At 36.9% G+C, this 27,349-nt stretch overlaps 1 protein-coding gene and 1 pseudogene across 3 annotated transcripts; one reads left to right on the forward strand and one right to left on the reverse strand.

Moving 5' to 3' along the window:
• Window positions 1-250: 250 nt before the first annotated feature.
• LOC147490389 (ethanolamine-phosphate cytidylyltransferase-like) lies at window positions 251-26,404 on the forward strand. 2 transcript variants are annotated; one of them, XM_086569913.1, is made up of 9 exons: window positions 251-854; window positions 981-1,216; window positions 7,032-7,213; window positions 7,648-7,719; window positions 14,201-14,268; window positions 23,497-23,617; window positions 25,203-25,268; window positions 25,357-25,479; window positions 26,056-26,404. In XM_086569913.1, the coding sequence occupies exons 1-9, from the start codon at window positions 508-510 to the stop codon at window positions 26,125-26,127; spliced, it is 1,287 nt and encodes a 428-aa protein (XP_086426039.1). In that variant the 5' UTR covers window positions 251-507; the 3' UTR covers window positions 26,128-26,404. The 2 variants fall into 2 exon arrangements, 1 of the variants encoding a protein (XP_086426039.1); XR_015200740.1 differs by having other exon boundaries at window positions 256-854; window positions 25,203-25,236.
• On the reverse strand, window positions 7,815-9,764 carry LOC147490390 (uncharacterized; annotated as a pseudogene). Its single transcript, XR_015201206.1, has one exon. The product of XR_015201206.1 is annotated as an uncharacterized LOC147490390 (transcript).
• Window positions 26,405-27,349: the final 945 nt, after the last annotated feature.

Here is a 27,349-nt window from a genome sequence, read left to right on the forward strand (position 1 = left end):
AGCACCATGATTGGACGACTAAACTGGCTGCATAAATAGGAAGCTCCATTTCAAAGCTTTTATAGATTTTTGTGAGAATTTGCTTCAATATACTTGTTTAGGATTACATGCATTATTTATGTTAAAGTTTTAATATATTCAAATTTACCAAGCCAAAAAAAAAAAAAAAAGTATAATATATAAATATAATGTAAAATAACAATAAAACGCATGAGGGCTTTATGACCTAGGCCAACTTTTCAATTTTGAGGGCCGGGTTGAAGTGATTGTTGAAAAATGGGGACCCAACCCGCCCGAGTTGCACGCTGAGCTTTGTCACACAAGCACACATTCATGATTCATTCATTCGTTCACACCTGATCACACATTTGCTGATTTTCTTCTTTTGGTTTCATTGTTACTCATTCTAACCCTAACCCGGTTTCGCAATCACCGCCTACTTAATTTATTACTGTTATTAACATAATTCCCACAGAAAGATACAAACACTCAGTAGTAGATTGTAGCATGGGCTCCTCTGATATTGGTGGGAAATCATCGCAGATCCTCCTCCATTGGCATGACTCCTCCAGGATTCTAGCCACGTGCTTGATAGGCGTTGGCTTAGTTCTTGGAGCTTCCGCCACACTGTTCTACTACTCAGGTGGTCTACCGTCTCCCCTTGGCATCTTCAAGAGGAAAAAGAGACGGCCCATCCGGGTTTACATGGATGGTTGTTTTGACATGATGCACTATGGTCACTGCAATGCCTTGCGCCAGGCTCGGGCTTTGGGTGACCAGCTCGTTGTCGGTGTTGTCAGCGATGCCGAGATCATTGCCAACAAAGGTCCTCCTGTCACCCCACTTCATGAAAGGTACACCAATCTGCTGGCTGTCCTAGGAGTTTTTGTTTTTTGCCCCAAACATTGTGACTGTCTCACTTATCTGTGGATTGATACTTTCTTATAGATTTGATTCCTATTGATGCTATTGAAAAACAGGATTATTATGGTCAGTGCTGTGAAATGGGTGGATGAAGTCATTCCAGATGCGCCATATGCTATCACCGAAGAATTTATGAAAAAACTATTCAACGAGTGTGACATAGATTACATCATTCATGGTGATGATCCTTGCCTTCTCCCTGATGGAACTGATGCCTATGCTCTCGCTAAGAAGGCTGGTCGTTATAAACAAATCAAGCGTACTGAGGGAGTGTCAAGCACTGACATCGTTGGTACTGTTATCAATTTCTTTTTGTCCTAGAAATTAATGCTGAAGTTTTAAAATTGACAATATCGATATAAGCTAATGTTTGACGCCTATGTTTTTCTTTTGCTTTGTTACGTTAAAGTGAGTGTACTATATTTTCAATCGAAGTTGTAGGTTGAGCTGTCTTACAATAGAAGTTTAGACAAAATTCTATCAACCAGAACCGTGTTAGGAAAAGCGGAAGACTTAATACGGTTCTGGCTGATAGAATTTTGAGTTGGCACAGAAAATTACTGGTTCAAACATGAGATTTGGTGTGGAAAAGTTTGATTGGAAGATGAACTTTGACTTTTGAAAAATACAAGTTCAAGACGTCTTGATTCAATCAGGATATCATAATGCACTGAAAGGGAAACCAATGGACATGTTGGATTATGACTGGGAGGAGTTTAATTTGAACGCAAAAAGTGCGATAAGGCTGTGTTTAGCTAAAGAAATCCTGTCAAACGTTATTGTGGAAAAATCTGCAGCAAAGCTATGGTTGAAGATTGAATGTTTGTACCTGACTAGGTAGCTAACAAACAGATTGTACCTAAAGCAACAACCCTATGGGTTGCGTATGGCGGAAGGTACAAGGATCAATGAACATCTTGGCATTTTCAATAGTATGCTCTCTGAACTGTATAATAGTGGAGTCAAGTTAGAAGAGGAAGATAATGCTCATCTACTTCTGAACTCCATTCCCCCATCTTGTGAGCATCTGATCACCCCATGAGGTCACTGGTGCTCTACCATCTCACAAACTGAGAAACAAATGCAAGGAGGACGAATCTCATTCACAAGGTTTGGTGGCTGAAGGGGAGCCATATAGCAGGCCCAACAAAGGTAAAAGCCAAGAAATTGAATGTTGGAAGGGCACATAAAATGAAATTGCAAGTGGAAAGGTAATAGAGCGGGCCTGACAAATAGCTTCAGGTTGGAAAATGAGATTATATTTGTCAAATCCGAAAGTTACTCTATAGAGCAGAGTTTTGGAATCTAATGATGACTTTGTCGTGGTGGCTGCTCGAGAAAAATCTCACCGAGGTTGTATACTTGACAGTGGGGCCATCGAACATGTTTGTTCGCACAGGGCATGGTTCAGTGATTATGTAGGGTATGATGGTGGCTGGATGTTGATGGGCGATGGCTCCAAGTTGCCAATAAAGGGGTTCAATTTGCATTAAGGTGTATGACAGGGATGGTTTGCAAAGACTTCTAATTTATCTTTTGAAGTCAAATTCTCCGGGGTGCAAATTCACCGTAAAAGATGGAGTTATGGAAATTTACCTAGATTTAAATGTGATCATGGAAGGAGTCATGATTAGGGGATTATATACAATATTGGGTCATACAATAGTGGTGCGGCAAGTTCATTCCAAGTCAGGCAGTTTGTTGTCAAAATCACAAGGTTCATTCAAGAACAAGGTAACAAAAGGAATGAACTCAAGCAAGGAAAAAATGACCAGTGTGTGGAATTCTGTGGGCAGGTTGAGTTGCTAGACAGTGACTAGGCACCCTAAATGGTGCAAGTGGGCAATGCTTAATTAGGAGTTTTTTGCACGGAGTGTTGAAGTCATCAAGAAGAGTTAGGGCGAGGAAATACTCGCCAAGGTGGAGATTGTTTGATATGGCTTGTATTTCAAAGGTAATAAATTCAAGGGAACACTTATACTATTGAGTATAGCACCCGGGTAATATTGAGTATAGTACTTAGCACTATGTAACCAAACCATAATGGGAAAAGAGAAAGAATTGTCATGCCAAGGTGTGTGAAATGAGAAGAGATTGAAGGTGCCGCCAATGAGTTTTGTCTTAGTTTGAACGAGTGAAAGTGAAGTATGATTTCAGTACTGGCTGATGGTAACTTGAAAGGAGGTTATAAGTACCTTGCAGGTCTTAGTGAATGGTATCATCCAGTGAGAGAATTCGGGTTAGGAATTTGGGCACCTAAGTTTTATCTCTTTATTCTTGTTGGTGAAATATTCCTGATTGGTTGTCTGTGGATGTAGGTGGGTCCAAACCATGTTAAATTATTGTGTCATGTGTATGATTGGTTACTATTGGTACTGCTACTATTCATTTATACGGTACTATTCATTGACACTATTCCCAGGTTGTTTTATCTCAAATTTATCAACCGATCCAAGTTAAGTTAAGTTAAGTCTTCCGCTTTTCCTAACAGTAATAAAATAGGAAAATATGTTGAACACAGAGTTCCTGGATAGGGTGTCTCTCCTACTATGCTACAGGAAAGACTATCATCTTGCTGTTGATATGAATATTGTTATTTTTGTCTATTAAGTATAATTTAGTGAACTTTGGGTGGGATTTGGAAACTTAATTCTAGGGAAATAGATTTACAGATGGAGTCCGAGGTTACATGGGTGTGTCCGGTTGGTGAGGTAAATGAAGTGTTGGGGGTTAGGTCCTTTCACTGCATCAATGGGAGTTATATACCTTTTATGATTATGTGGATGATGTGAACTATGATTGGCCGAAGCTTTAATCAATGAATAATTCATTCAATAAGAATAATCTTTAATAAAATCACTCATGAAGTATTGAAGTCATAATCTTTTGTAAATCAAATGACTAAACTAAAAACAACCTAAAAACCCAAGAACTAATGCAGGCACAATATCTATTTATACTAAAACCTAAACCTCCTCAAACCTAACCTAAGCCGAATGGGCTTGGACCTGGACTTGGACCAACATGGCCTGGAACATAATAATAATAATAATAATAATAATAATAATAATAATATTAAAATACCCTTGCACTTTATGTGCCTATTACATCATTCTCCTTGACTTTGAAAATCTCGTCCTCGAGAGTATAGAGCAACAACTCCATAAGAAACTTGCACAGTAAATGAGTAGCCCTTGAGATATCTCCTCGACCTTCAAGTTGACTATGTATCCTGCCTCGATTATCTTCCCTTGTAGCACCTTCCTGGTCTGAAAATCAATAGCACAAAGTATTCAATATGCTTGCTGAATATACCGTAACAGTAACAATAATCAATGTCATAGGTTTGATACACCCCGTGTACACAACGATGGATATGAAGATTTGCAATATCTCCAACAAATTTATCTTCCTTCATAGAACAAGCACCACAAATGGAGTAATGTAGATGAGACTGCCTAATCATGTGCTCAATACGTTGTTCATAAGTAGCAAGAAAACCAACCCAAACAGGATCCACATAATCTGATGAAACTAATGCTTGCTGCTCAATAAGAAAATCTAAAACATAATAATTAGATTTTTGCTTTGCAAGAAATAAGGCATACTCATCTTCAAAAGATTCCCAAAAGTGGTCATCCTCTTCAATATCTTTATCGGAAGATTTAGTAGAATAATCATCATTTTGAGAAGAGGCATGTTGATTATCTTCAAATATAAAAAAAAATATCATCCATGACCTCCTGTTGCTCATCTATATCATTTTGGAAGTTTTCTAAACAAGTGCAAATTTCATCCCACGACTTCTCTGTATTTTGCACAGAGATGTCAAAAAAATCGCATAGTGTAAAAGTATCCATACCTCGGATTTTTGTGTGGATAATCATATTGTTGTCTGCAAATATATCCAAAAAATCACCAAGGAGGTATTGCTTGATAATAATATGTTTGCTTTGTTCAAAACCCTCACTAGGTTCCCAACAAGAACACCAATATTCAGAATAAAAAAATTTGCCACACCATCGCATCTTCTTGAACTACTGGGAAGGGACAGAACATCAACAACATCATGTATTTTTTCATAACAACTAGGGGTATAAATGTGACTATTTTGGAAAGGGGAAACACCATCCTTTATGCTGCCAGAATCGGAATTGGACATCAACTCATGGGAGAGAAGACTAAGAACTTACATATCTGCTTCCTTCAAACCATTGCTCTTAGTAACGATGTGTTCTTTGTGTCGAGTGAACAACATGGGTGGAACCATACCTAGTGAATTTATGAAATCTTCAAATATGGATTCTTCTACTAAAATATGGTGGTATACATTGGGAAAGGGGGCATCAAATTGCGCAAATCCCTTCTGTTGTGCAACAATAAGATTGACAAGACTAGAAGTTATATTTGTCAAATCTTCTTGTAGCTTATGAATTGGAGCTATCCAATTTGCTTTCTTTACTATAGTTGTAGAAAAGTTCAAAACTTTCATAGAAGAGAGAAAAAAATTAATAGAAAATTCATTACCGTGAACAATGTCTGGGAGAGCATTGTAAACAGTACCTTGTAAACAGTGCTTGGTGAACAGTACCGAGAGAGAAATTTACCAAAATCGATGGCTCTGAATACCACTTTGATGCAAACTATGATTGACGGAAGCTTCAATCAATGAACAATTTACTCAATAAGAATAATCTTTAATAAAATTACTCATGAAATCATAATATTTTATAAATCAAATAACTGAACTAAAAACAATCTTAAAACCTAAGAACTAATGCAGGCTCAATATCTATTTATACTGAAACCCAAACCTTTTCAAACCTAACCTTAAGCCAAATGGGCTTGGACCAACCTGGCTTGAAACATGATAATAATAAAAATACTAAAATACTCTCACACTCCATGTGCCTAAATGTCTGGAAAACAACTAACATCACTTTGAGGGAGTTTCAACGATGAAAGAGAAGGTCATGAGATTTTTAGTAGTATAGGTAATGTAAATCTTACTGGCGGAAGCTTCAGTTTAATTGAATCTACACTTTAATTGAAACACAATTAAAAGACGACCTAAAAATCACTCTTTTATTAAATCTCTTAATCACAAATTACACACATAAACACAACTATTGAAACCCTAACTACAAACCCATTATTTAAAGTAAACTTAGAAAACATAAACCAATAGGAACACGACATGTGTCCAACTAACTAATGGACTCAAACACCTTTCTTTGGACTGGAAACTTTGCTTCTATTAGGTTCTGGAACATTTGTGTCATGTTCTTCATGCTTTTTTCTAAATGAGACATGTGAGTATCCATAGATGGAGGACAACCTCGAGTTGTTTTGTGATTTATCATAACAACACAAAAAAAATCGACTTTTCAAGGGGGGAAAAAAAATCGTCGTGAACAGTAACCTGGGTGAACACGTGGTGAATAGTGCCCGATGAACAATGTTTTGTGAACAATGTTTTCGGTGAACAGTACCGTGAATAATAACTCCTGGAATTAATTTGCTCCAATACCAAATAATGTAGATCTTATTGGCGAAGTTTCAGTTTAATTGAATCTACACTTTAATTGAAACACAATTAAAAGACGACCTAAAAATCACTTTTTATTGAATCTCTCAATCACAAATCACACACATAAACACAACTACTGAAACCCTAACTACAAACCCGTTATTTAAAGTAAACCTAGAAAGCATAAACCAATAGGAACACGACATGTGTCCAACTAACTAATGGACTTGAACCATGGGCTTGGACTCAACTAAGGGGCTCACGCCCATAACATGTAGAGGGAATATAGGCGCACACCTATGACACTAACAGACTCGACTAATGTTCTACATCAATAGGTGTTGTTTTTTTTCGAGAATCTGGTAACTTGGTGGTGTCTCTTGCATTTAGTTATAAAGATGTTCTTAGTCTCACAATTTAGGATTATTCTCTTTGTTTTTCTCTTTTCTCTCTGTTTCTTATTGTCATTGTACGCTCAACCTACTCTATCTTTTTTTTTCCAGTGATATACCTAACTAAAAAAAGGAAAATAAAAAGAGAAAAAATCCCACCATCATTTACTTTTTTTTGCCTACAGGTCGCATGCTTCTCTGTGTCCGAGATAGATCAGCTAGCGACAACCATACTCATTCTTCCTTGCAAAGGCAGTTCAGCCATGGCCACAACCAGAAAATTGAAGATGGTGGATATAGTAGCGGAACTCGAGTATCTCATTTTCTACCAACATCTCGCAGAATAGTGCAATTTTCAAATGGGAAGGTATTCAGTTAGACCTTTTCAGGATTTAGATTGATTGGATTCTTTTGTGATACCCATAATTTTTTTTATCATATATTTTGAACTTCAACTATAGTGGAATTTTATTTAATCGATCAAATCGAGTGAGTAATAACTAATATCTCACATTTGTACAGTAGGACTTGAGAATGTATTACATACTCATTTGTAGTTGTGATATAGCTCTGGTTCAGATCTAAATGTTAGCTTCCTCATACTGTTACCTTAAATGTCTCGTATAGAGGAGAATCTTTTCAGGCTTTTAGCGAATGTAATTGTTACAACTTTAATAGTTAAAATACACGATCATACATTTATGAATTTACTTTATGAAATTGTCAATATCGCCTTGTCTTCCAAATTAATTTGTGTTTGCAGAATTTAAAAAAATAAGAAGTTTGCGGTCATTCTTGTAGGGCCCAGGACCACATGCTCGTATAGTTTATATAGATGGTGCTTTTGATCTTTTTCACGCGGGGCATGTAGAGGTATTCCTTTTGAGCTTGATCCGTTTGCCGCTTCCATTATATCTCGTCCTTTGAGAAATATTTCTATATTTTCTTATTAAGATGCCTGAGTTTTTGTGTTGAAAGTTGTGGAATATATGTTCTTATTAAACTCATTCATTTCCATCAAAAATTTGATTCCTTTCTTCAATTTGATTTTTCTTTGTATTAAACAGAAGGTCTTTGTAATTTCCACCTCCATTTTTGACATGATAGCCAATTTCCTGTATTAATCTCGTAAAAGTTCGATTAAGATATTGGCACAACACCTTGACGTGCAATTTGTCAAAATCCCAACACTTGAATGCGAGGAAACACATTTACTTAAAGGAAAAGGGTCCATCTCAATTGGAATATGAAATTTAAGTATGTACATGGAATCTATATGTCGAATGTGAAGTTGAGATTTATCCACTTAAATTCTCTATATGTTATTCATATTTGAAGGAGGAAGCTGATGTGATGTATACGAAGGCGGAAGCAACTTCGAATTAATAATACCAATGAATAAAATTGATAAACACAAAAAAACTAGGGTTTCAAAGGGAAAACAAATTTTCTTAATTCAATCTCTTAATTAAACAATCAAAAAATAACCGACCTCACAATGAAGGCCTAGATGCCTAAATGCTTTTATATAATAAAATTCTACTTCTAATTCTAATTATAGTCCTAATTGGAAACTACTACTAACATAACAAATAAAAATAAAAACTACCTAAACCAAATACTATTAATTCCATGCCAATGCATCAGACTCCCCGGCTTAAAGTTTAAGAAGAAGAAAAGACAGAATGTTGTGGCAGTCCTTGAACCGTAGATGTAGGAGGAAGTGGAGTCAGTACAATCTGTTGGCCTTGAAAAATGAAAGAATAGGTACTGGCAGTTCCATCATAAGTTGTGTATCGGTCATATTGCCATGGTCCCCCCAATAACAGATGACAAACAGTAGTCATAGGAATCACAGTGCACCAAACTGCATCTTTGTACATGGAGCCTATGGAGAAAGAAACCAAGCAACGATGAGTAACCTCAGTTGCACTACCCTTGCTCAAGCCTTGTATTTTGTATGGTTCTGGAAGCAGTTCAGTCTTCAATTGGAGCTTATCAACCATTTCTTGCGAGACAAGATTATCACTAGAACCACTATCAATAATGACATTGCAAAGTTTGTCTCCTGCAATACAACGAGTTTCAAAAATGGCAAAACGACACCAAAAAGGTTTTTCAAGAAGATGTAACCAAGGATCGACGGATCGTCAAAGCAGGAACACCAGAATCAGGAGGTGTAACAACAACAAGCTGAGTCACACTATGATCATCATGGACTAACGCCACTTTCTTTAACTATGGACAATCACTTTTCTTATGTCCAACTCTGCCGCACTCAAAACATGTAGCATTAGGAGCCTTTCTGAAAACAATATCTGGAGGTGGTATAACAATAGACAGAGATGTTTTATCCAGTTCTTCAGCCTTAAGAGCATATTTGATAGTGTCAGACATAAAAAATATCTTTAAATGCCAAATCTTTCTGTATTGATTGGTTCAAACCATTCAAATATCTTCCTACCTTTTGTTCCATAATCTCAGATAAATCAGCCCGGATGGCCAATAAAAGAAATATCTCGGTATACTCGGTCACACTCTTAAGTTTTTGTTTTAAATTTTGGAGGCGCATAAATAAATCTCTTTCATAATCATGAGGTATAAATTCCCTTTTCAGCTCTCGGCGCATCTTATCCCAAGTGGTAATTTTGCTGTAACCCAACTTAGCACGTGCCAATCTCATCCCACCAAACAAGTGCATAACTAGTTAATTTAGTTGCCACCAATTTAACAAACTTAGGATCCTCCAAATTTTTATAGTAAAAAACCTTTTCAATTTTATTTAACCAGTCAACAAAAGCATCAGGATGTAATTTTCCATCAAATTTAGGCATGTTTAATTTAATATCACCTATTTGATTCTTCTCTAAAATGCGCAATAAACGATTAATATCAAAATTACCTACATTATAGTGCATGTTGTTGTTGATGCCCAGGTTTGATTTTTTTGTGTATTTTTTTTTGACCATTGTTTATTATTATCCCTGAAGAAGGACTAGATATAGAATTTGAGTAAAGAGTCCGAGGATCAAACGCCCAAAATGGTGCTAACCGGTTTCTATAGATATATATGTCGATGATTTTATAATTATCTAAATTGTATAAAAAAATTATTAAATTAGTTTTCAATATCATCTGAACTTGGGGTGAAGCTTGTCCAATCTAACAACACAGAACTAAATATTTTCATCACAAATAATGTTTAATAATAGTAAATCATATGAGGTATTTTGTAATTTGCTATGGGAGCACCCTGGTGGTGTCTAAAATTTTGATGGGTGGGACTAGTAGGATTGGGCCTGAAAGCATGTTGTTCTCGCCCTTGGGGCTTGGTGCTGAGTTTTCATGCTTGACCCTACTCGACCCGCATAAGCCCAGGCTAGCCCGCCTCTTTGGAAATTAGGTGCAACATAATTAGAACCTGGTCCTGGTCCAGTGCTAGTAGCATATTGGGCTTGGTCAGTAGAAGCCTAGTGTGGGGTTTCAATGGCACGATCAGAAATAGAAGGAAGAGGTCTTCTTCCCCGACGAACTGGTTGTGGAAGACGAACTGCTAAGGGAGCAAATACTCAATGTGTGGTAAGCTTGCTGATCGCCTTGTCGACCTCTTTGATTTCTCTGATGGTGGTGGTTGCCAACTTGATTTGGAGGATCCAAATTCTAAACTTGGTGGTGGAGAGTTCCGCGGTCTTCTCTAAAATCACTAGGGTCTGGAGTTCGCAATGGACGAATTGGAGACGGTGAGTGTGATAAGCTGTGATTGTGGGGGTCGGCAACAACCACCCATTGTGCAATATGCATCTCTGTCTTGCGAGAGTTTGTTGGTGAATGTGGCCTAGAAGGTGCGTGGCTACTACGGTGAGGTGCTGGAGGGTCATGTACTTCGATATCGGAACTGGAACTATGCAAACTGTGATCACTAGGGGAATTGTCTTCTTCTCTTGGCACGAGTTACTCTTCAACAGTTTGGTACGAGTTTCAACAACATCTCCTTAATCTCTCGCAATTCCATCATGCTACCTTGTAGTTCTTATTCTACATGGTGTAGTCGTGTATTTACTGCTGGTGGTCATCCACGTCCTCTTCGTTGAGTGTTGAGTGTCCATGACGAGCAAACCAGGAAAACCTAAAAATCTGATACCAATTTGATGTATACAAAGGCGGAAGCAACTTCGAATTAATAACACCAATGAATAAAATTGATAAACACAAAAAAACTAGGGTTTCAAAGGGAAAACAAATTTTCTTAATTCAATCTCTTAATTAAACAATCCAAAAACAATGACCTTACAATGAAGGCCTAGATGCCTTCATAAGTTCATATAATAAAATCCTACTTCTAATTCTAATTATAGTCATAATAGGAAACTACTACTAAGATAACAAATAAAAATAGAAATTAACTAAATCAAATACTATTAATTCCATGCCCATGCATCATGATGTTTGCTTATTTACTCAAACCTTGATTTAAAATTTTTTGGATTTATTCTGAAGCATATTGTTGGATTTTTGGATTGAAACATGAATTACTCACTATTATTTTTTATTAAAAGGATTCAAGCAATTTAAGAATAAAGGCAACAGATCTATTATCGTTGATGCAATTCAACTTATATTTTTAAGAGTTAATCAAATTGTTCACGTTTCGATCGGGTGAAAAATTTCAAATAATTTATGAATTTATGAATTTTGAATTTTGAATTTTGAATTTTGTTTCCCTTGTTTTTAGATGAGTAAAACGATATAGTTTTGTAGCATGCGCCTACCTTTGAGCAATGAGCATTAGGGTGCAAAAGTCCCAATGCAATAATTAGACGATGAAGCTGGAACTATTAGCATAAACATTCTTTAGCCACGAGAGGGTTTAAAATCTTGGGAGAGTAAGTAGTTGAAAGTAACCTAAAAGCAAAATGAGTCGGAGATAAAATTGTTTACTGATGGTTCTCTGATAAGAACCCCAATGGTACACTCAAATTTTAGTGTGCCACAAAGGTTGCTGTCCATGATTTTAGGAATTGAAATGAGTCAAAACAAATCAACTCCCTATGGTATGTTTTGGTCTTCCTCAATTTTGTTCGCCATGCACCAAACGGCTAACCATATATTGAAAGCATATGTGCCCAATATAGCAATATCGTGAATAATGTATATTTTGTTCACTTACTACTAATCACAATGCGTATGGTCGCATTGTGGCTTAAAATGAGCCACACAATAAAAATAACAAGCAACACAATAAAAATTCAAAGATTTGCTCATTTTTGATGGATGAAATGAGGGATGAGAAACACTTGCTCATTTTGAAGGATGAAGTGAAGGATGAGTGGAGGGATTAGTGGGATGAGTGAACCCTTGGGGGTGTCTTGGAAAATTGTCCACTCATACATGAAATTTGAGTGGACCATTGGGGATGAGGTGGTGGTTGGGTGGTGGGAGAGCGCCTAGAAGGCGTAGGCGGTTTTTTCTTGGTATGATACATATGTATTGTATATAGTCAAACCACACCCACAGTACAAGAAATGAAGAAATCAAACTTTTAATACTTATAAAAAGTGCAGACGAGTAATCTATCCTCACATTAACCATAACTCAAATATTAAAAACAAACAAAATTACTTCTCAAAAAGAAAGTATAAGAGTTGAAGAGGATGAGCAAGTGAACAGCTCCAGAAGAACAGAGAGAGCAAAGGAGAGAAAGGCGCAAGAATATGATCAATTTTTGAGAGGGCTCAAGTAAAAATTCGAGCTTATAACCCCTTCTAGTGGCATTTTTTCTTTCAGTTATAATGGTATTTAGTATTCCATATATTTAGTAAGCCTTTTTGGGCCTTCTCATGTTATGTTTGTTTTGAGCTGTATAGACGATTTAAGGCTGCCAAAGTGTTTGAGAAAACACCTGCACTGATGAACAGGCCAAGCGCTTTGTGCTTGTCCCTTCGGGTGTTAAGTGGGGATAATATTGACAGGTAGTATGTGGTGTGTCGTTGCAAATTTGGTATGAGAGTCCAAAATAGCTCGCCCTATGGTGGTGGGATGTGATGCCTATGGAGGTTTAGTCCAACATTAGATAGGAGCAGTTTTGGATCCTGGATAAATTGTAATATCCACCTCTTACTTGTGTCGTGGCCTTTTGGCAAAACCCAAACCCATGGTATTGCCAAGCTTTGGGCTCAGGCCTTTGGTTGGCTAAGTGGGGAGAAGATTGACTGGTGGTTTGTGATACTGTGTCACATTGTGGCTTGTCACTCTGTAGTATAACATGGAATCACCAAGCGAGCTTATTCCCCCCCTTTGAACAAAGGATTTCTCCGAATGCCTATTTTGAAAATCAATTGTCAATTTGTCATTGCTGCAACCTTTTTAGAATAGAAAGAAAGATTAGTGTAAGACAGGGATAAAACAGAATAGGAATTCCTGACTTTCTCACAATGCCTATTTTGAAAATCAACTGTCATAGCTGCATTCCTTTCTAGAATTGAGGGAAAGTTTATGATAGTGATAAAACAGAATACAAATGCCCGACTGTTTGGGTAGAATTTGACGACTTCACCTCAAACGCTTGCAAATGTGAAATGTGATTGGTTTTGGGAGAGGGATTAGACTGGACCACAGATGGGCTGCCTACGTACCAATCGTAGTAGGGAACCTGAATCCCTTAGTAGAGAGAGAAGGAATATCTCAGCTGATTGAGATATTCGTAGATCTGTGATTGGTCTTGGTTGATTGAGAGCTGTATTATCCTTTCACTTCTGGAGCAAGCAGCTGTCCGAATTTTGAATTCAAGTAGTGCACCAAGTCTGTTGGGCCATAGCCTAATATTCCGTAACTGGGCAGGAGCCCATTATGTTTGTGTCAGTCCGGAGCCCATGTCTGTTGTTATTGGTCAGGACCTGTATTGGGCCTCCAGAAGGGGGCCCCAAACACCAACGAAATACAAACAAGTGAGCATAATCTTCTACCGACTTCTTCTTTTTCCTGTTGATCCCAACTTTTTGTGTATCAAAGTTGGTACTGTGATTGTGTTTTATGATGACATGTTTTGCTTCATGTATATCTCGTACCCATATCAAAATCATTTTCTCTTAAACATGATTATTTGGTGGGTATGTTACTAGGTTTGTTGTTTACCTTAACACTGTTGTCTTTGTTTTTTATGACTTTGATTCATTGGTACTGTGATTGTGTTTTATGATGACATGTTTTGCTTCATGTATATCTCGTACCCATATCAAAATCATTTTCTCTTAAACATGATTATTTGGTGGGTATGTTACTAGGTGTATAGGGGTCATGGCCTACTGTTGTTTACCTTAACACTGTTGTCTTTGTTTTTTATGACTTTGATTCATAGATACTTAGGCTTGCTCGAGATCTTGGTGATTTTCTGCTTGTTGGGATCCACACTGATCAAACTGTCAGGTAACAAATTTTTATCTTTAATCCATAAAAGTTTCTTTACTTGTTTCTTATTTATCTTTTTTTTGAATTGTAAAAGTTATATTTCATTTATAGTAAAACTGTATAGCTTGCTCTTAGCAAGTTGCTAAGAATAGTGTAGAGAATTATAAGTTGTAGTGTTCTACCGTATGGGATTTTAGTCCCTCATAGGTTAGAAGAGAAGTGTTTAAGTGTCCTCTCCTTTTATATGGAGTCCTTTGTATTATTTATATTAAGTATTTAGACTTTTATATGGTATCAGAGCTCTAGAATTCAAAACTGGGGCTTCACGTTTTCCGGACCTCCGGCGAAGATCAGTTTTTTTCAGTGAGTTTAATTGTTCTTTTCTCTTTTGGTTTTGGTGTTAATGTTTCTTGAAATTTCTTTTGCCTTTAATTGGTGCTTCTGGATAGTGTTTTGGTTTGGGTTTTATATCTCTGTCTTCAAAGGCCAGGGTATTCAAAGATACTGTTCATTGGTATACCTGTCCATGGAAAAATTGTTTGTTAGCATTACTGTTCACAAAAGTCTTGTTCTTCAGAAATAATTTTCCTTTAGCATTGCCTTTAGCGTTACTATTCGAGTAACTATTCACGTTACTGTTCATGCTAGAGTATGGTTCCAGTTTTGGTTCTTTTAATTCGACAACAAGGAAAATTTTGATCGTGGGTTCCTCTGTTGTGGATTTGATTAGTCCTGATTCTCGTTGGCTTTACTCAAGTCTTGATTGTTAGTTACTCTTGGTTGTTTGTTGGGTTAATTTTTTGCTGAAAAACGTTTGAAGATTCAGGTCATTTTTGACAAGGTGTATTGAATGAATCAAGTCTGTTTCTATGGAGTAACCTTTGCGTTGCCAATGCACGAACTCTGTATTGGTTTATGAATCTAGTTTCTAATTTAAGTGTGGATTGGAGTGAATAGGTTTGCGAAGAATTGTTGCATCGAGTTCCTTTGACTGGACATGGTGAATGTTCATTGGAGTTGCGCTGATCCATTATTTGGTCCTAAATAATGAATTTAGGCAGCAACAGTCAATGGATATTTTCTTCAGCTTTGGTGTATGGAGATCCAATGGCTGTCTCGGTGGAAAAAATGTTCTTTTAGAGGTCATGCTGAATTTCTGTTTGTTGGTTCTTGGTTATTTGAGTTGGTTTTGTCTTCGTTGATGCACTCCCAGTATTGATATAGGATTGATTTTCTACTGCACAACCCCGACACTACTGATTTGAAGTGATTTGTATTCATGATTAGTTGAATCTTCTAGCATGTTCACTTCTTCTTAGCACTCATCGTATCCACCACGTTCTCTATGCACCATTTGTGGTTCTTCAAATTGAGGAACATTTTTGTGCCGTAATAAGTGATGCTTTCGGCCTTGTTGTGTTTGCCCTAGTACGTGACTCACGTGATACTAGTGGCCCATTGTGTTCCCGAGGTGTGCTTGAGGCTATTTGTGTGTTGTTGGATGTTAGAGCTTGTGGTTTGTTGTCGCTGTTGCTTGAAGCTTGGAGATGGTATTTGATGGTGTGGGAAAGTTTTGTTTAGTAAGGAGTATTGGAAGCTATTGTGTTTAATTCTTCCCCTTGGTTAATATTTGATTGATTGGATACTTCACCCCTTTGGAGCTATGATTGTGTGGATTAGATACAACTCAATCATTTTTCATCATGTTGGTCAAGCTTTTCCTTTGAGCATTGCCTTGGTTCTCAAGCTATCTCTAGTCAATGAGCATTTATTGTTGGAGCTGCTGAGTTTGTTTTTGGAGTTTCCGAGTGGAGTCATTATTGTTGTTCTTATCAGCTCATTCATGGGTGTCTTCCGGCTGGAGCATGGAGATGTAGACATTATCTATCTATTGTCTTTGTATTTGCTTAAGGGGGAGTCTTATCAATGTATTTCATTAGGGTTGACATTGTAATTGCAAGCCTGAAATATACAGTTAGTATATTTCGGCTTGAGGGGGAGTGTTGAGATATATGTTTTGTTAGTGTGTTGGGTTAGTCCCCCCATAGGTTAGAAGAGAAGTGTTTAAGTGTTCATCTCCTTTTACATGGAGAGTCGTTTGTATTATTTATCCAAGTTAAAAATTATAGTAGGTAGGAGTGATGGTATGTGTTTAGTCTTTATTTAAGGAGAGTGAGTTCCTGATGTTAACAAAGCTTTTCACTTGCTAGTGGACCTTTAGGATTCAGACCTAAAGGCATCACGAGTTTCGACGACTAACTGATTTCTTTTTCAGTTAAGTTTTGGTGCTAGTAGATAGATGAGTCCTTTTTTGTGGACGAAGGCATTGTTACATTAAAAAGATGAATATACTCATATTGGTCAGTGCTTCAATCTTGAGGTTCCCGGTATGTGGTACCCTAAACCCCAAATTCCGATATATATATATATATATATATATATATATTGATTTATTGAAGATATTTATCTTTTGGTGAACAAGTCAAAATTTTGCTATATATCAACATATATCGAGAATATCGCAGATATATAACAATATATATCAGAAATATCGGTCAATGCGTAAAAAAAAATCAGTAAAAAAGTCAAACGATATATATCACCTTGAAAAACCTTAAATATTTTGCGCCGATATATCGCACATTTCAATATTGTGTACCCAAAATCCCAATGTATATCGCCGGTATTTCCGATATATCACTGATATTTTCGACCTTGTGTGGTACAACATTAAATGGTTTTATTGTTGTGCACCCATGTGAAGCACGCTTGCTATTGGCTTGTTATTATGCATCAGATAGAGTGCACGATCCAATTTGCTTGTGAGAATACATATTGTGCAACCTGTTCCTTGCTATTTAGTTGGTTTTATGACTTTAGACTCCAAATGGACAACACACATGGGGCTCTAAAGTCTCAGCTATAGTGGACCACACACATGGGTTTAAGAAATAAAAGAAGAACTAATTGGTGCTGAGCATAGTACAAATTTGCAATATTTTTGGTATATATTATTCATCTAGAGCTGATAAGATGAGTTTTGGAATGATTGAAATGCTGGTAAATTGTCATATATATCGTGATATTACGATAAGTATTGATGGTAAGATGAGGTATGCTGTAAGTGGTAAAGGGTGAGTTTTCTAAATGTTGTACCGGACTTTAGTAATTCATCTGTTTATGACTATGAGTTTATGCACATTAAAAAGAATTGATATACAAAAAACAATTAGGTTTATTAAAAACAATTTCACCAAAACCAACTCCCAAATTACTAGATTACAAAAAAAAAAGGACCTAAATTAATATAAGATAAAGAAGATGTGTTAACTTGCTAGATTGAAAGAGAACCCAAAAGCAGTTAGCGATGGGTTGGAATAATGGATGATTTATGATGTATTAAATTGGAGAAGATGAGGTATTACTGAATTTTTTTTGGTGAGAATAAAGGATAAATAAGAGAATTGAAGAGGAAAGAGTAGAGATTGGTGGAAAGGAGCAATCCTCTAGATAAACACTAGAGCAGAGGTATGGGGATTTGTGCGGACTGAGGAGGAAGGAGACTACCTGTGTTAGAAGCTTTCAACTATAAACCTAGTGTTGTAGTAACAATCATCTGGAGGTGGAAGAGAGAAAATAATGATGCAATTTCTATTCTATAGTCAGTTGTGTAGAGCTTCTATAATCCTATTAATAACCAAAATTTTATGGTAAATTAAGTAAAAATCGAATTTTTTAGAAATTATCTTGATTTTTTCTCGGTAAAATGAGTTCCTATTCCCAGGCATTGAATCGACTTATTTTGCCGGATTTTTTCACCAAATTATGGGAAATTTCACTGCTCTTTATACCACGGTACTGAGTTTGTCTATTGTTATTGATTCTTGTGTGTGTGTTTGGTTGAGCTTTGTTGACACGTGAGTTGCAGCTTTGATGACATGTACCTTTGTGTGCTATTGGACTATTGAGTTAGAGGTACCGTCATGTCAGATATATCTGGCTTTAATCAAGCCTTATCTCCACTGTGTTCTCTATGCACCATGTGTGGTTCCTCAAATTGAGTAAGATTGTTATGCCAGAGTAAGTGATGTTATCGGGATTGTTTAGTAGTCCAAGATACTAGTGGCCCATTTTGCGTCCAAGGCAAGTATGCTTGAGGCTATTTGTGGGAATGCCTAGAGATGGTAGTTGATGGCGTGGAAAGTTTTTTTGGGTTGTTGATGGCTGCAATATAAGTCTATTGCTTGGGTATAAGCAATTCCATTGATTGATGGTTCAATTTTCTCAGGGTTTGTCTCCTTTTGATGTTGTGCTTGTGTTTCACCAGTTTTTTGGTTTAGCTATTTTCTTGGGGAGCTTATATACAGGGCCGTCTCAAGACAGTATGTGGCCCTAGGCGAAAGTATGACCGAGGCCCATTTTTTTTTGGTAGGTACCGAGGCCCATTCTATGAGTGAAAGTTACCTCTAATGTCTTGCAGCCTCTGAAAGGATGATTGGATTCACAAAATCAGTTTAAAAAAATTCTTGCGTTGTTTTTCAGAGAGAGGATAAATGCACATACATTTTTTTTTTGGTTGTTGTATGAGAACTTTGAGAAGAGAACATAGATAGAAAGATAGAGTGATTGAAGAGAGAAGACAAGGAAGCTAGAGCCAAGAGTAGTTTCTAGAGAATAACGAAGGGGAGTGTGGAGATAAATAGAGGGTTAGTAGTGGTAAACGAAGAGTTGTAGTTAATGAGTTAATTAAGTGTTTAGTTAATGTATAACTTGCCGTTATTTAGCTGTTGTCGATATAAATGAAGGTTAAGAAAACGGTTTGGGCCTCAATAAAACATGTTCTTAGTGGGCTTTTGAAGCGGGGAAAAAAAAAAAAAAAAAAAATACCCAAACAAATATAGGCCTACAAAATTATGAGGCCCCCTTAAGAGGGCCTTTGCCTATAGGGTGAGCCGGCCCTACTTATATACATGCTACTGTCAGTGACAGTCAGGGTTCAATTCCCTTTTATGCCGCAGTGGTGCCGAGTAATAAGGTGTTTTACCGACTTTTACTATCTCTACCTCTTGTTGGGGTATGTCTTCTTTAGTGCCGTCTTTATTTTTGCTGCTGATGTTATGGGAAGTTCCTTACTATGTAGGCCTGTGGGTATATTTGAAGGGAAGTGTAGGAAGTATTGATAGAGGCAACCCACATTTTCTTGTTCAGAAGTTGTAGACAACCGGTTGGAAGTTGAATTATAAGTACTTGTCTACTAATAGTAAGTTGAAGATGTTTCCTTTTTAGTCAGTTCATCATCTGTACTTCCCATGTTATCAAAATTGATTCTTGTGCGTCTAGCAATTTGGATCCATCCCAGCCTTTGTTCGTCTTGTTGGACAAGCTCTCTTCTAAGTGAAGAGCATTTGCTATTGGAGCTTCCGAGACCTATGTGCCTCGAGCCGAGCCTTGTTGGAGCCTTAGTCACAGAAACCGTGGGTATACCTCACCGCTCTCAAATCGCGCTTTGGCGCTTTTTTGGCAAAACCGCTATTAAACCGCGCTCTGAGTTTTTGTAGTTCAATTCGTAGTCAAAATTCTCTCACAAATAGAAACTCAAACACTCACGAAGTGATTCCCCATCAGAATTGCCTCAATTTGTGGTAGGGTGTTTGAAAATTTATCAATCACTCTTAACAGGCCAAAATTGATTTTGCTCTAGAACTACCATATTCAAACACTCCTTTGAAACCAAAAAGGGTTGGGTGGAGATGGCCTACTTTAGGGAGAGATTCTTGGCAGCAGTAAATTGAAGAAGAAGAGAAAAGAGTTACTGTAAAAAGAGAATTTTGAGATGAGTGGCTTAGGAAAACGAAATATTGGTTTTAAATGTATCTAAAAGTGGGGTATAAAAGTGGTATAGGGTTTGGAGTTTGAGTGTTTAACTATTGCTTGCCTACTTAATGCCTTTTCGTTGTATCTATTGATGCATCATGATTGAGGTAGCTTATTCAAATAATCTTAACAGCAATCAATCTTAATGTGGTATAAGATCTTTTGTTTTTGATTTCAAATTATTGGTTTTATCCCGAAGTAAAATTATATTATATATAATATTCATAGGCTCCCCTGCTCCCGCTCCCGCTCAACGATTTGGTGACTAAGGTTGGAGCTACAGAGGTTTACGAACCTAGAGCCTTTGTTACTGTTTGTTGATGTTGTTGTGGGTGCTTGTTCGAGGAGGATGCTTGCACCTGTTAAAATTATCATTGTATTTGTGATTTTGCGTAAGGGCGGGATGGTATCTATGTATTTTGTTGGGGTTAGTCAATGTAATTGCAAGCCTAAAATTTACACTGTGCATATTACGTCTTCAAGGGAGTAGAGAAATATAAGTAGTACTGTTCGATTATATAGGATTTTATTCCTGCATAGAGTAGGTAAGAGTGATAGTATGTGTTTAGTCTTTATTTAAAGAGAGTGAGTCCCCATGTAAAAACAATCCTTTGTTAAAGCTTTTCACTAATAGCTAGTCACAAAATCCGTCAAAGCAAATTGCAAATTACAAGATATAGTATCCCAATTGCAAGTTAAGTCTCGAAGTCTCAAGTCCTTAAAGTGAGTGATGCTCCTAGAGTCCTTGCCTAATTTCCCCCTAACGAGACAATTACTTAGTTGTGGGGCCATGAGGTGATATAATCTCATTGTTGAGGTTTGAGGTTTGAGGTTTTAGGCTTCTGCTGACTTGAGTGAGGGTTGAGATATAATTTACTTGATAGAAATGGTATTGTTCTTATTTCTTTTACACTCAGAGGTTTCCTTTAATGGAATGGGCTTGTGGGTGTATTGCCCAAATAGAAACATAGATCGAACCTCATAATTTTTGGAGAAAAATCCTTCAGTTTTGGGCAATCCGGGGGGAGGGGTGGTGTTCAGCGGACTTGAATGAGTGCTGTGAGATACGATCAATCTAATATTAGCGTATATATATTTGTATCTAACAGCCTTACCTTGGCAAGGGTAGTTTATGAGCTCATGGTGAGTGCTTTCAACATGGGAGCATCTATCACGTGTACTCAGGTTGGATTTTTTGTTATTAATGTTTCCCTCTTCCGCTAATTAATTTTGGTTTAGTACTTTATTAAGATTAAGACTAAGACTGAGGGTAGTCTTGACTGCCCCTGGTTAAGGAATCTTATATCATCTTGCCATTGAGATTCCTATCAGTCTTCTTTCTCTTTGACACACACATACTTCTATGGTAATTTAATGGCTACCTAAGCAGCTCAAGTAACTACTTAGTGTATTAGCTATTGCAAATAATCGTCTTGCTCTTGTATCTCAGAACTTCGATCCTTTGACCCCTCTGACATGAATATATAGTTGTCATGACACGTTAACTTTTTTTTTATTCGGCAAAGTAATAACTTTTATTTGTTAGGTAATGTGACTGAGAGAACCACATCACAAACTGCAAGAGTATATGCATGGTCATGCCAATATTACATTATCACATTAAGAATCTCAAGGAGACAAGTGTAGTCATGCCAAAGTTACAACCCACCCCATTTCGGTTGTTTGACATTGATAATTGTCCTCACCGCTCACAGTGTGCCTTGGCCCTTGGATTATCTTAAGAATGACTAGTTAAAGCACAACTGCATTGGTTGGTGACCTGCAGTGATTGGTTGTTCCAAGGCATAGCGTTTGCTTTGTCATTTACGTGTTGCTCTTCTTTGGGGGTGTGACTTGTAACTGTTTGTTTGAACTAAATAGTTCTGTATATGAAATCAACTTTGATTTGGATCTGTTAATATTACCAACTATGGTGTTATATCATATGCTGTAAAGCCTGTAATTATATATTTATCCATATAACGAATTATTATTTGAATTATTATTTTTAGAAGGAAAAACTGAATCTTTGTTAACGGCTATCACACGGCTCAGGAGGGCAAGATTTCTGGATCCAGTCATTAATGGTTGGTGTTGCTTTTAGATTGCACGACATGGTTTCTAAATAAATATCACTTGAAAACAAAAACACAAAAGAGGCAAAAGAGTGTGCTTTAATATGCGTAAGAGGTGTAAGAGGGTACATGAGGCATTTTGGTAACAATTTATATTCTTATAACGCTATCAAATGAGGCGGTGATGGGCACATATACGGAAAATCCAACAAATTCGGCAATTAGAGGAAAATGATTGAATTTGTAAACCTAATGTATAGAAAGTTAAGTTACATTGACATGGATAGGTGTGGCCATGTCCGACATGGGTACAAAGTGTCTGACCCAGCGAAATATCAAATATTGAGGTAAATCACATACAAAATGTGTCCGACATGGGCACATGGATACATATCCGACACATTTTTTTTTTCAAAATATGGCATGTCCATGTAACATAGATAGAAAGATACATGGGGAAGGAGTCTGCAAAGCACCGATCCTTGGTAGAGAGAGGATGATGATGAGGGTGGTTGTTACCCAACGCTTTTCCAATGTTTGGAGGTCGAGGCATACTGAAGGAAGAAAGGAAGATATCCCAAATGTTAGCCACAATTGGACAAAAGACGAGTATATGATCAACATATGGTATGGAGAACAACACGAAGAGAAGGAGATGGAGAAGAGCAGAAACGTGAGAAGTGAGAAAGAGAGAGATACTCGGCATAGAGTGGGAGCCGACCTCCTCCTATATTAATATAATGTGAAAACAGATTAAAGTACTAAACTGCCCCTAGGGCTTCATAATAATATAATCTTTGACAGTGCTTCATGGCCGTGCAGAATTGCGCCAAAGGCAAATGCCTTGAGGGCATGTCAAGGTGTGTTGAAGGCGCGTTGTTGTGCTACGAGTTTTCCTGGATGCACCACGGTGTGATGTCGGCTACTGTAATGTCTTGAGTGGGCTAGTAAAATTTCCATTATGTCACGAGTGTTGTAGCCAAGGGTTCCCAGTAGTATATGATATACGGAAGTACGTACTAGATACACTTTTTAAACTAGTAATTGAATTTCTCTATGTTTTGTCATTTTTTCAGTTTTGTGAAACAAAAGGTTTCTTGAAAGCAATATATTTAGTGTTATTTTACCTGCATTTCATGAGTTAGTTGCTTTTAACATGAATCCTGTATAATATAGTCATACTAGGCTCTCACTTCTTTTATAAGTTTCTCCTTACTGTTTATTTATGGGGGTACGCGGGCTTAAGAAAATTCCACTGAGTTTAATATGTTTGCACTTTTTTGCTATGCTAACACAGCTCTAACAGAGGAGCACATCGGCCTATCATGAACCTTCATGAGAGAAGCTTGAGCGTTTTGGCTTGTCGATACGTCGATGAGGTCATTATTGGTGCTCCTTGGGAAGTTTCAAAAGACATGGTTAGTTCTTTTTCATTTCTGTTTATAGATTATCCTATTCAACATTTATATTCAGTTCTTGATTGTATTCTTTGGCGAGTCCTTGTTAGTAAGAGGTTTATTTTAGTGAATGTTGTACACTGAATATTATACATGATATCATGATTAGAATTTCAAAAGCAATGATCAAACTCCATCATAATGTCCTTCTGGAATACGAATATTTGGTTCTTGATTGTATTCTTCTCTGATGAGTCTTTGTTAGTAAATGGCTTACTAGCCCATTTTAGTGAATGTTGTGCACCATAATATTATATTTGATATCATGATTATAATTTCAAGCAATGATGAAGCTCCAGCATAATGTCCTTTTGTATTATGAATATTTAGGAGAAAGTAAAGTTGCGCAGGTAAATTTTCTTAATATCTCGATGAGTTTGTTTCTTCCTTGAGCTGGCAAAGAATTTTGCAAACAAACCCACCTCACTTAATTTCATCAAATGTTTTAGTGTATATTAGGAGGGGTGAGTGGGTGACGTTAGTAAAGTAGGAGGGGGAGTACTGGTGAATATATTACCTGTAAGTTGAAAAAAATGGTCTCAAATTTTTTCCTTGTGCAATCATGAATTCCTTAATTGTTTGAAGCATTTATTAATTCCAAGACTCCCCCTCCTTTTTCCCTGTTCTGACGATAGGATCCTTCGCTCAAACCGGATAAGACCAAGGTTGTCACAGTCACATGGCACATTGGCTGCCATGTTTTAGGATCCTTGCTCAAACTGGATGAGACAAAGCTTGTCACGGCCACATGGCGCAAAATTGGCTGGAGCTTTAGTCTGTATGGCGCAAAAAAACTTGGTTTTTACAAAAATAAAATTAATAGTAAATGGAGAAAATATTCAAAATTGTAAAAAAGCTTTGTTCATACAGATCGACTTTTTCATTTATTAATTATATTAATTAAAAGAAAAATTGAATATTTTTAATAATAAGAAGCGGTGTTGGTCCTATTGTGCTGCCTGTTTCCTCCACAGCTATGGTCTTTATTAGGTTTGGAGTCTAGGTTACCTTTGTTGTCATCCAGTTGTGTGGTGGATGTTTTTACTCAATGTCATACATGTCCTTTTTTAATCTAATGGCAGGAGGGTTGTAGTTTGCTCCCATTTACTTTCGTCAGGGTACAACTACAGATCTCCAGAAGGTCATTTCAGTCATTGAGTCTCCTGTATCTTTGGTCAAGACACATCTGGAGTTTAAGGGTGATCCTTTTGATGATTTTGTAGCTAGACTGGGTCATTGAGTTTGGGACTTTTTGTTATAGGCCTATAGTGGATGTAGTGTTGTTTTCTTTTTCTACTTTGTCGCTGTACCCGTAGGTAATCTCAAACAGCTTACACTATGCTAATATCATTGTCCACTTGATAGATAAAAAAGAGAGGTTGAAATGTGGGTAGAACATAAACTCATTGCTTGGTTTTATGCAACTGTACGGTGCTCTGTTTTGTCCTCTTTTGCCGTGACACAAGAGATATGATGATTGTCCTCTTTTGCCGTGTACGGGGCATCTTGTATAACTTTTAACTTGTGTGAAATATGATGATTGCAGATTACAACATTTAACATCTCACTGGTTGTCCATGGTACGGTTGCAGAGAACAACGATTTTCAGATGGTAAATCAGATAATTAGCTATATTAATTTTAATATATTGACTTGAATTATTGTGCTGATCTCTGATATCTGGTTTGTTCATGTTTCAGGGGGAAAGCAATCCATATGTTGTTCCAATAAGTATGGGTATCTACCGCCTATTAGAGAGCCCCCTTGATATTACTACTACCACAATAATTAAAAGAATCGTATCAAATCAGGAAGCTTTTCAGGTTATTTTATTTTAGTTTCTTTGTTTTGGCTTTGTCATTATGCTGCTATATATTCACGATATATTCATGATTATTGCATTTGTGCATCCAACTTAAATGCAATTGGTGACAGTTGGATCGCCCCCAGGATATGTATAATCTCAACACGATGTGGCTGGACTTTAGACTCCCGATGTGGGATTAATTAATAATCTCAATACCCCCCCTCACATGTGTATTTTTTAGGCGAACACGTGGTCACTTTTTTTAAATTGGTGGCGTGGGTCTTTTGGGTTAGAGTAGCAGGCCGCTCTAATACCATAACCCTAAACCAATTGGTGAGAAGTAGAGGGGCCCTAGGATTTGTATATTGATTGGCCATACTTTAGACTCCCGATGTGGTGTTAATAATCTCAACACATTGTTAGATGTCCCAGAATAAACTATTGGGATATGAAGTAGTCTCAACAGCCAATTCAGCTAAGACACCTGTTTTCAGTGAACTGATGATTCACTTTGATTTGTAGTCATTATTTGAAGTATAGTTTCTTATTGTAACTGCTGGTTGAATGAAATTTGTTTTTTATTTTCCACCAGAAACGTAATGAGAAGAAAGCTGAAAGCGAAAGGCGGTATTATGAGGGTAGGACATATGTGTCAGGGGATTAGCTTTCAGAGGCATCTGGTACTAATCGAAGTTGACCAGTCTGTTGACATACATTATGAACTATGCGGCTGTTGCTTGTGGATCTTCTATAGGTCATTTGTGCACGGTTCAATTGAGCAGATTGGTTATGTTTATGGAATTTTTTTGTTCCAATATGCTGTTCTAAAGAAATGGCCATTTATTTCTTTATTACCTCTCCCACTGAGCAGTGTGAGAGAATAGGCACTATTTATGTAGTTTGACGGCGCTTTTTGAATAAATCATTTTATTTGTTGTGGAGGTCTTGAGTGGACGATTTCAGGTATCTGTTTGTGGAGGGGAGATAGCATATCTGACCTACGTACATGGAGGAGCATTTCGTAAGTTTTGGAATTCGTTTGAGGTGGCGCAAGCTGATTGATAATGAAGTTGATGCTCGTACTTGCTTGAAAACACCTCAAGAAAATGCTTAGAATATAAGCTGTACCCTACCTTCCAATAGAGGGTAAGCTTGTAGTTGTGTACATCCTAAGAACAATCAGCTCATTTGAAAACTTGCAAGTTGCCAAGTTGGTCAAAAGATGATTGCTTTAAATGTGTGTTTTTTTTTGGAAGTTCTCTGCCAAATATCAGCTCTCAACTTATTGTGCAAGTATTTCTGAGTTAGATGTCTATATATTCGGATAGGTTGACAGCCAAAATACTTACAGCCATGTTACAGCTATTTTCAACCGTTAGATCTAAACACCAAAATATCGAAATATAATTTTACGAATGGTTTTCTCTAACTTGCCTCCTCTCCCCTACAAATATGCAAACCGTGATACGCATCGAAGTTTTTCTTTCTTAAAATTTTGAAACCCGTCATTTGAGATCGATAATTAATATTGTTTTTTTAGATTTTAATTGTAATTACACATGGGGAGGCACATCTAATTTAATATAAGAGATAATTATGTTATTTAAGTGATATGATGGAGTTTTTTTTTCTAAATTATTAATAAAAGAGGTTATTATTTTAAGAAAAATGGAAAATAATTATATAATTTAAGTTACATTAGGAGGGTTCTTCTAAATTATTAATAAAGGGGGGTTTCTAATTTTTGTGAGGGAAGTAGAGAATGAGTTCTTCAAAACCCGGCTATCATATAATGTAGAGATTCCTCTCTCCATACCAAGACCGACTGTCTCTCCCTAAATACTTCACAATCTAAATTATGTACACTTTCTACAATTTGTGGACAC

This window comes from Coptis chinensis, chromosome 7, assembly GCF_015680905.1.
Source record: "Coptis chinensis isolate HL-2020 chromosome 7, ASM1568090v1, whole genome shotgun sequence".
Lineage (NCBI taxonomy): Eukaryota > Viridiplantae > Streptophyta > Magnoliopsida > Ranunculales > Ranunculaceae > Coptis > Coptis chinensis.